Source organism: Asparagus officinalis, chromosome 7, assembly GCF_001876935.1.
Source record: "Asparagus officinalis chromosome 7, Aspof.V1, whole genome shotgun sequence".
Taxonomy (NCBI): domain Eukaryota; kingdom Viridiplantae; phylum Streptophyta; class Magnoliopsida; order Asparagales; family Asparagaceae; genus Asparagus; species Asparagus officinalis.
Genome location: NC_033800.1, coordinates 128,070,190 through 128,080,113, shown reverse-complemented (window position 1 = coordinate 128,080,113; position 9,924 = coordinate 128,070,190). Strand labels below are relative to the sequence as shown.

Sequence of the window (9,924 nt, the reverse complement as noted above, 5' to 3'; positions counted from 1 at the left end):
ATCTTTGATCCGATATTCTTAATTAGATTTTAAGAATTGATAGTATTTTCAGAGATTAAATTAAAGTAAACAATGAAGAACTAATATCAATTTAGAGAAAAAGAATCCATAAAATCAAAATTAAAAAATAAAAAATCTTATAACAAGTGAGTTAATGTTGTTATCCATGTGAGTTTACAGATTTCAACTTCTTATTGACATATCAAGCTATATATCCACTATCCTTGGTGTTGGGTCCCTAACTGAGATAAAATTTTATAATCTAGCCAAGTGTGCCAAGTTTAGACAGCCTTCATCTCAGAGCACACTAATGCTAAGCAGACTACATCATAAGCAGAAACAAATGCATTTGTAGGCTGAGGATTATGAACAAGGTAAGTTATTTTATGCACAAAAATGCTGGTTTTTAAACTATTATCAAAGGTCCGTACACTCCACTCCCCTCCACCAAAACCCTAAACTTGTGGTGAAAGTTGAGGGATATTATTTTATATTCTAGCATGCTCCGCAATCATATCTTTTTTTTAAATCCACTTGAAATTTATGGCCAGTGGGGTGTTAGGGATTTTATGGAGATTAATCTGCGGAATTATAAATGAATAACGACACCAATGAAAATATCACAGGCAAGCTAACACCAAGATTTAACGTGGTATGACAAATCATGCTTACGTCCACGGAGCAATCCAGAAAAATATTTTACTATGAATCAAGAGTAAAATCCCTCCAGGTTACACCTGAACTTGAGGATTAAACCACAAGAGAAATATATAGTGTTACTTCTAAGGCACCAAAACCCTAAACTCCATCTCACCAAAAAAAATCACCAACACCGTGGAGAAACCAACACCGTACCATCGACGGTGTTGTCATTCTGAAGACAACGGCTTTTGAATCACTACAATCGAACAACCGAGCTATCCGGAATCTCTCTCTCCCTCTCTCTCTTTTTCTCTCTCGGGTTACTATTTACGATTTACTGTAGCACCAAAAAAATTACATGTTTCTCATGAATAGAATTTCTTTATAAAGGAATTTTATTTTCAGGTCCTCCAAACATATTCTTATTACAACTAGATCCTCCAAATCCTCTTCTAGATAAAATTTTAATTCATGTGGACCTCATGTGGGCCTTATCTTGGGATGGACCCACAACAATCTCCCCCTCCAACCCAACGAATGGGTATGCCAATCTATAACTCCTCAACAAGAGTCCATGCCGGTCAATCGCCGACAAACTCGGTCTTCTCTCTAGAAACGGTCTTCGTTAAAAAATCTGCTGGATTTTTATCTGTGTGAATCTTTAGTAGCTTTAGCTCCTCTTTCTCAACGGCTTCTCTAAGCCAATGATATCTCACATAAATGTATTTCGTCCTAGAGCGGAATGTAGAATTCGTACTCAAATCAAGAGCAATTTGACAATCAATAAAGATTTGATAATTGTCCTGCTGCATGCCTAACTCCTGCAAAATTCTTCTCAACCAAATCATCTCCTTACCGGCTTCTACAACTGTAATATATTCCGCCTCTGTTGTAGATAAAGCAACACACTTCTGTAACCTAGACTGACAAGATACTGTTCCCCCTACAACAGTGAACAACCAACCTGAGTTAGACTTCCTGTGATCGAGATCACATGTCATATCTATCTACATCTATAAAATCATATAATACTGTCTTCAAACCTCAAAAACTCAAACACAATCTAGAACTGCCTTTTAAATATTTTAAGATCCACTTTACACCTTCCCAATAAACTTTTTTGGGATTAGAAAGAAACATGCTCACAACACCAACTACATGAGTTATATCTGGCCGAGTGTAAATCATGGCATACATCAAATTTCCTATAGCTGAAGAATAAGGAATATTCTCCATCTCACTCTTTTCCTCATTTATAGTTGGGAAAAACTTTTTACTAAGCTTCAAATGACATGTAAGAGGACTACTGACTGACTTGACATATTTTATGTTGAATCTATCAAGTAGCCATTCAACATAATTCTCCTGTGACAACCACAACTTCCTAGTTTTCCTTTCACGAGCAATATCCATACCAAGAATCTGCTGTGCCAAGCCTAAGTCATTCATGTCAAAAGATTTAAATAACTCCTTCTTCAGCCCACCGATTATCTGACTATCCTGACCAATAATCAACATATCGTCCATATAAAGCAAAAGGATAATAAAGCTAGAATCTAAAATTCTCCTGAAATATACACATGAATCTGCAACTGTCATCTGGTAACCATGAACATGAAAGAATTAAATTTCTTGTACCACTGCCTAGGTGCCTATTTCAAACCATAGAGGCTCTTCTTTAACCTGTAAACCATATGTTTTTTCCCCTTCACTTCAAAACCCTCTGGCTGCTTCATGTAGATCTCCTCCTTCAAATCACCATGAAAGAATATAGTCTTCACATCAAGCTGCTCAATCTCAAGGTCTAAACTAGCTGCTAACCTCAAGATAACTCTAATGGACGTCATCTTCACAACTGGTGAAAAAATATCATCAAAATCAATGCTCTTTTTCTGACCAAAGCCTTTCATCGCTAATCTGACTTTGTATTTCTGAATCTTTTTGTAGCCATCCTTCTTTAACTTAAACACTCACTTGTTCTTTAAAGTTTTTCTATCCTTCAACAAATCCACGAACTCATAAGTATCGTTTTTCTCAAGAGACTTCATCTCTTTCTTCATAGCCTGGAATCATCTGTCCTTGTCTTTATGAGTATGTGCCTCCTAAAAGCTTTCTAGCTCCCCTTCTTCTGTCAACAAAGAATACTCCGAAAGAGAATATCTCGTAGATGGCCGATGCTCTCTAGCTGATCTCCTAAGTTGTGGCTCTGCAAACTCCTACTGCTGGTGATGCTCCCTCTGCTAAGGAGCCTCCTTCTCGTGATCCTGATCACCGTCTCCCTGCTTCGGTATCTGACCGTCATCATCAACATCATCATCATGCACCTGCTTTATATCTGTAGGATGCAACTGTACTGGAGACGAAACAAGTGTCATATCTGGAATCTCACTAGCAACACTCTCTGACTGCTCTGCTCTTACGAGATCTGTAATAATCTGATCCTCCTAAAAAATCACATCTGCTCGTCTGATAATTCATCTCTTTTTTTAATTTCAAAATTTGTAGCCGAACTCATCTTCTCCATAACTAAGGAAGATGTAAGGAACCACTCTATTATCAAGCTTCTATCTCTTCTCTTCGGAATGTGTGCAAACGCCTTGCAACCAAATACCTTCAGATGAGAATAGAAAATATATTTTTCGAACCAAACTCTCTCTAGAATATCAAAATTCAAAGGAACTAAAGGAGACATGTTGATTATGTAGCATGCAATGCGAACAGCTTCAGCCCAGAAGCTCTTAAGTGAATTCGTCATCTTCAACATGTATCTAACTTTCTCCACAATGGTCCTGTTGTACCTCTCTGCAAGTCCATTATATTGTGGTGTGTCAGGTTATGTCCTCTGATGCCGAATAACATGCTTGGAGCAATAATCTCTAAACTCAATAGAAGTGTACTCTCCTCCATTATCGGTGCATAAACAATTCAACTTCTTTTCTATCTGCCTCTCCACCATGGTATGAAACTGCTAGAAGACTAAAAACACCTGGTCCTTTGTCCTCAATAAGAAGACACACATCCTCCGTGATGCATCATCAATAAATATGACAAAATACTTATTGCCACCCAAGGACTCCACCTCAATAGGACCACAAACATCAGAATAAATCAAATCCACGATATTATCTTTTCTTTTAGAAGGCTTACTAAAAGAAACTCTATGTTATTTACCAAATAAACAATAATCACAAGGGGTGAGTGACGAACCTTTGACAAAAAGAATGAGAGAGTTCTTTGCCAATATCTGTAACCTCTTCTCGCTCATGTGCCAGAGCCTCCTATGCCACAAACTGAGAGTGTCACCATCTTGAGCCATGCTCAAAGAATTATATTGCTCAAAGAATTATATGAAGGCTTTACTTGAGTCTTATATAAATTATAACATATATTTTCTCTAGCCACCACAAGAGAGCCTTTGATAATTTTATATTTTTCTCCACCAAATTGAATTTCATATCCCATTCGGTCCAAAGTAAGACCCAAAATCAAGTTGAGCCACAAATTGAGAACATGCCACACATTCTTTAAGATTAATGTGCATCCGATATCTATCTGCAAGTGTATATCTCCAAGTCCCACAATCTTCGAGTAGCTGATATTGCCCATCTTCACAATGCCAAAGTCACCTGCTTTATATAATATGAAAATGTCTCGATTGGAGGTAGCATGACATGTAGCTCTTGTATCCACTATCCACTCAGAATTCTGACTTGTAATATGCATATAGTCTTCTTCCCTACAAATGAGAATAACTCGGTCTCAAACAAAGTAGTTGTAGTGTCACTGTTAGCTTTCTTCTTTTCATCTTTCTTCACAGCTTGCTCTTTCTTCAATGCCCAACAATTCTTCTTGATATGACCAGACTTCCCATAATAAAAACAACCTCTCCTTTGTCATGACCTCTGGACTGGTTCATGTACCTGCTCCTACCCCTGTTCTCCGTGACAAGTGCATGTGAGTTATCTGTGCTGGTAGACTTCCTCCGAGTCTACACATTGAATAAACTACTAGTAACCATATTCATCAATAACACACTATCTGGAGCTGGGTTACTGACTGTCACAAACAGTGTCTTCCAACTGTCTGGCAAAGAACACAGTAGCAATAAAGTCTGTAGCTCATCATCGATAGTCATCTTCATGGTAGCTAACTGATTAATCAAACTCTTGAACTCATTCAAGTGCCCCGCTATGTTGCTTCATTCTTTGAATTTCAAGTTCACCAACCGCCTCATACTAAACGCCTTGTTTCCCGCGGTCTTCTGCTCGTAGAGATCCTTAAGCTTCTTCCAAAGAGACTTCGCATTAGTCTCACCCAATACATGATGAAACACACTAACATCGATCCACATCCGAATCTAACTAATCGCCTTCCTGTGTTATTCTCATATTCTTTATCAGCCATCTTTTTTAGCTTGGCTTTATCTCTCTTAATAGGGTCATGTAAATCTTTACAATACAGAATATCTTCCATCTTGGACTTTCATACTTACCAATTGAAACCATCTATTTTCATTATTATGCCAAAACTCTCCATTTTTCCATCCCAAAGCACGTCTCGAACTAGGGCTCTGATACCACTTTTTAGGGATTTTATGGAGATGAATCTACGGAATTAAATACTAAACAAATAACGATATCAATAAAAATATCATAGGCAAACAAACACCAAGATTTAACGTGGTTCGAAAAATCGTGCCTACATCCATGAAGCAATCCAGAGAAATATTTCACTATGACTTAAGAGTACAATCCCTCCAAGTTACATCTAAACTTGAGGATTAAATCACAAGAGAAAGATACAGTTTTATCTCTAGAACACCAAAATCCTAAAACCCGTCTCACCAAAAAATCTCTAACACCCGCGGAGAAACCAACACCATACCCTCGACGGCGTCGTCGTTCTGAAGACAACGGCTTTTGAATCACTATAATCGGACAACTGAGTTATCCGGAATCTCACTTTTTCTCTCCCCCTCTTTTTTCTCTCTCCCCACTTTCTCTCTCTCTCGGATTACTGTTCTGGGTTTACTGTAGTACCGAAAAAATTACATGTTTCTCATGAATAGAATTCCTTTATAAAGAAATTTTATTTTCATGTCCTCCAAACTTATTCCTATTACAACCAGATTCTTCAAATCCTCTTGTAGATAGAATTTTAATTCATATGGACCTCATGTGGGTCTTATCTTGGGCTGGACCCACAACATGGGGAATTCAATTTGGGTTACTCCTGTGACATGTATGTCAAAAGTCACTGTCACTGCACCAAAGTCATGGTGAGGGTTGAAGGTTATTATTTTCTATTCTAACAAGAGCAACAAAATCACACGTGGCATATAAAGCATCGGCAACGTTGTATAATAACCAATAAGAAACCAATTAAATGATTCCACATTATCCATGGGCAGTGGAAGTAAATGATAAAATGGTGTAATAAAAGACTAAACATGTTTTCAAGAAGGCAAAACAATATAAACCTATCTGACATAATATTATGCAAGATAAATACCACGCTCACTGAAATGAAAAATTAACGTTGGATGGCTCCTTACCTGATTGTGGAATTGATTTTGTTCTATATTCGGCAGATCTAAAAATGTGAACATTTATCGTTGCGCCTCCTTGGACTAACTCCAAAACACAAGCATCTCCTTCCTTCAAGTGGTTTTTGTTGTAGAAACGGGACCAACCAGATGTCAAACGTAGGTGCCCATCGCCCCAGGTAGATAATTTTATGGACCATGAAGTACCACGAGGATCCTGAAGGACTATTGAGTTCTTCACATCAAGATTACATTTCTTAACCAGTTCTGCAGGAATTCTCTGAAAGCCAAAAAACAACAGAGAACAGATGAAAATAGTAGGCACCCCATGAAACTAAAAATCACTGTGACAGTTGATCTGAGTGAAAGTCTAGTAAGTGTTGATAAATCAAGGAAAGATAAACAGATTTTATATTATTGTTATGAAGAAGAGAGTAGTACCTCGTGTTTATACACTTCGTAGAATATATACGAAAAGAAAACATCTAATAAAGGATACTTCTAAAGGAGAAGACATTTGTATTTAATTTATACATCAAATCTGGACTCCTTTATTAAAGACAACAAAATCATAGAACATCTTCTAATGCTCCCCCAAAAGCTAGCATTGGGCAAACAGATCAATGAAGCCCAACTTGTCCCGAACAGAGTTGAATATCATTGTATCCCTGTCATATCGACAACCAGTGACAAAGTTGCAGTGGTGAAGACAACTCCTAGAAAAAGAAGCGTCACGAGTGAAATCAAGAAAAGAAGATTCACAAGTGACAACGAGAAAAAGATGCTTCATGAGGCGAAGCACAATGATGGTACTTGCGACAAATCTCCCCTCGATCACCCTGAGATTAAGAAGTGTTTCGGTGTAGTTGCAGCGACCATTGACATGATATCAAATCAACCCAGGTTCAAGTTTTACTGGCTATGACTTTATAACCCTCAACCCTCATCAAGATCTTGGAATTTTGGTGTATCACGTGTGCCTTCGAGTCTAATGTAACTAGCAATTTAAGACATGCGTTGAAATAAAAGAAAGAAAGAAGAAGTTCTATACTCTCATTGCTTATGAAGAAGGAGCTATGCACTTTGTAGCTAGGATGCGTATAATGAAGAACAATCCCAAATTAGGAAATAACATCTTATAATTAAGGCAAGGAATCTTCTAAATCTCCCAATAACATGAAACGCAAACAAAAAGAAGTTCAACAATATAGCAAGTGTAATAACAGAAGCTAAGGAGTAAGTCCACAGACCATGTAAAAGGTGGGCGAGCTCCTGCAACTGGTAACAAAATGAGGATGAGGACTCCTGAAGGAACATGCAGCTTTGATAGCCTTGTCACTCACCTTCGCCCCTCGAATGACCTTATAGCACATTTCTACAAGCAACACGATGAAAAACCAACATCATCACCAAATAAAACTTCCGACAAATTCCAAGGATAGTTTGCAGATAACACCCTTATCTTTACCCATGGTTTCACTTTATCACCCCTCAACTCGTTTAGTACCACTTATCGCCCCCTCTATTATGCTACTCGAAATGTCGACCCGAAGGCGATAAGTGCTAATAAACGGGTTGAAGGTTTGACAACTACTACTCGAGATTCAATGACGGATATTATTTGCAGTCTACCCAATTTGTAAAACGTAGCAGTCATCACAAATCACTTACTGCTCTTTTCGGCCGTGATTTCTTTGCTCTTTCTTGCCTTCTTATTCCTACCAACTTTCAGGGGATCACTTCCTGGGTTCACTGGGCTTTTATAATCAGAACATTCTGATTCTGATTCTGCTTCTATCTTCACTTCAAATTCCACTGCTTTCTCGCAGCATGTCGCCCCGTAGATCTTAACATCAAAACCCACATCACCGTCGTAAAAGAAAACCAAGAAATCTCCGAAATTAATCGAATTATCCGATATAAATCGCCCCCATCCATCTTGAAAGAAAACCTGATCGCCAACAGTTCCCATCTTGATCTCCCATTTCCGGCCTGCCGAGCTCCGAAGCACTGACCTGCGCATAGGTTTCTCTCCAAAATGCTTTTCGAAGCAAGTCGGTATCCGCTGAAACAAAAATGAATAAATACATAAACAAACGAAATCAAAGAGGACGAAACGATCAGGGTACGATAAAGAGGGGCTTAATTACCAGGCTGGTTCTGAAATCGCCGAACATGACCTTGAAGAAGGAAGGGGTCGCCATTGATAACAGCTTGGGCTTGCCCATTTGAGCAAGAACAGAGAGTAAGCACGGGGCACCGCTAAAACTGGGGGGGTATAAATCCAAGACAATGCGTTAGTGTTTGCGTTGTTTTACTTTTGTTTGGTATTGGGTTTTGGTGTGTTTTGACACTTGTTGGTAATTTGTCAGTGTTTGGAGTGTAGTGGAAAAGTTGGATGCTCTATTAATCTGCGTTGTTGATTAGCGTGAGGGAGTTGATTGTGAGTGGTGCATGGAATTCGTAGCGAGAGTTGCAGTTCCCGCCGTTTCAGATGGCAGGCAACTGCCAAGAGCTGAACAGGAAGTGACGGTTCATTGTTTTTTTTTTTTTTTAATTTCACATACGACCTCAGCTTTGGTGGTGTTTCACCGTAACCATAAACTTTGCTTATCTCATTTAACCTCGAACTTGGAATGTCTGACATAAGTTTCCTAAACTTTAATATTTTTCTCATGTGAACTATATATGTAACTTGCAAATAACTAAAATATTCTTGAGAGAAAAATCTTAAAATTTGTCATTTGTTATTTATAGAGACTGTACTCGCTTCTCCTCTAAATTTTGTGTTTTTCTTCTAAAAGAAATTTTATTTATATGCAAATTATATGTAACGGACTAGTCAAAAATGGTTAAAGTTTCGGGGTGTTTTGTGAGATAACCCAAAGTTCAAAGGGATCATGTTAAATAAATAAAGTTCAACAGAGTTTTTTGAAGTAAAAGTTCAAGAGAGATATGTGAGAAATCTCCCAAAAATTTGTGAGGGTTATGTAAAGTTAACCCTCTTTTTAGTCTAAATGAGGATATCAACCAAGATAGACCTTAAAGTATATTTGGCAACTTGATCAAAGTAGATTATAATTTACTTTCTAGATTATAATCTATGTTTACATGATTATAATTTAAGTGTATTAAGTTTGACTAAGTAAAAAATTAATATATCCCTCATGATTTCATAAAAATCCAAAGGACACCTTAAATTCAGAGCCATGTATTTTTTTAGTTTATTTTGACAGTACTAACAAGTTATAAACCACATATTTATCAAACATTCAACTATAAAAAATATATTATAAATTATAAACTATCAAAATGACCAAAATACTTTGAAATATTGAACAAGCTGATAGATACGAACTTTGAAATATTGAACAAACTGATAGATACGATATTTAGGACTCTTTTATTTTTAGAAGGTCTATTTATTAAAAATAATACTGTTTTAAGGAAAAAAGATTGAAAAAATTTTAATCAAGATAGTCTATCTACAATAGAAATGGAGAAATTGAAAATTTGAGGCAACGATACAAAAGGGCCCTATCCGCAATTAAACTTGTTTTTTCAACCCAAAAAAAACGATAAACCACTAATTCAACAGGATCAATAGGATATAATGAAATATCTTCTCAAAACGATCCAAAGTTGAAGCCGATCTTGGAATCAAAACGAGGGAGAAAATTGAGAAAAACATTAGAAGGCATGCACGGTCGATCGCGGCGGTTGACCGTGAACGTGCA

At 37.3% G+C, this 9,924-nt stretch overlaps 1 protein-coding gene across 2 annotated transcripts in view; it reads right to left on the bottom strand.

Moving 5' to 3' along the window:
• The window catches only part of LOC109850977 (putative B3 domain-containing protein Os03g0621600), a 12,434-nt gene extending 3,961 nt beyond the window's left edge, over nucleotides 1-8,473 (bottom strand). The window contains exons 1-4 of one of the 2 annotated variants that reach the window (XR_002249635.1): nucleotides 8,338-8,473; nucleotides 7,859-8,252; nucleotides 7,438-7,562; nucleotides 6,197-6,467 (exon numbers count right to left, since the gene is read on the bottom strand). Coding sequence is in view for 1 of the 2 variants with exons in the window: in XM_020421068.1 (XP_020276657.1) it covers nucleotides 6,197-6,467; nucleotides 7,438-7,562; nucleotides 7,859-8,252; nucleotides 8,338-8,415 (868 nt within the window). In the remaining variant the exon portion in view is untranslated. The remainder of the gene's footprint in view (nucleotides 1-6,196; nucleotides 6,468-7,437; nucleotides 7,563-7,858; nucleotides 8,253-8,337) is intronic. The other variant, XM_020421068.1, reaches the window with a different exon arrangement.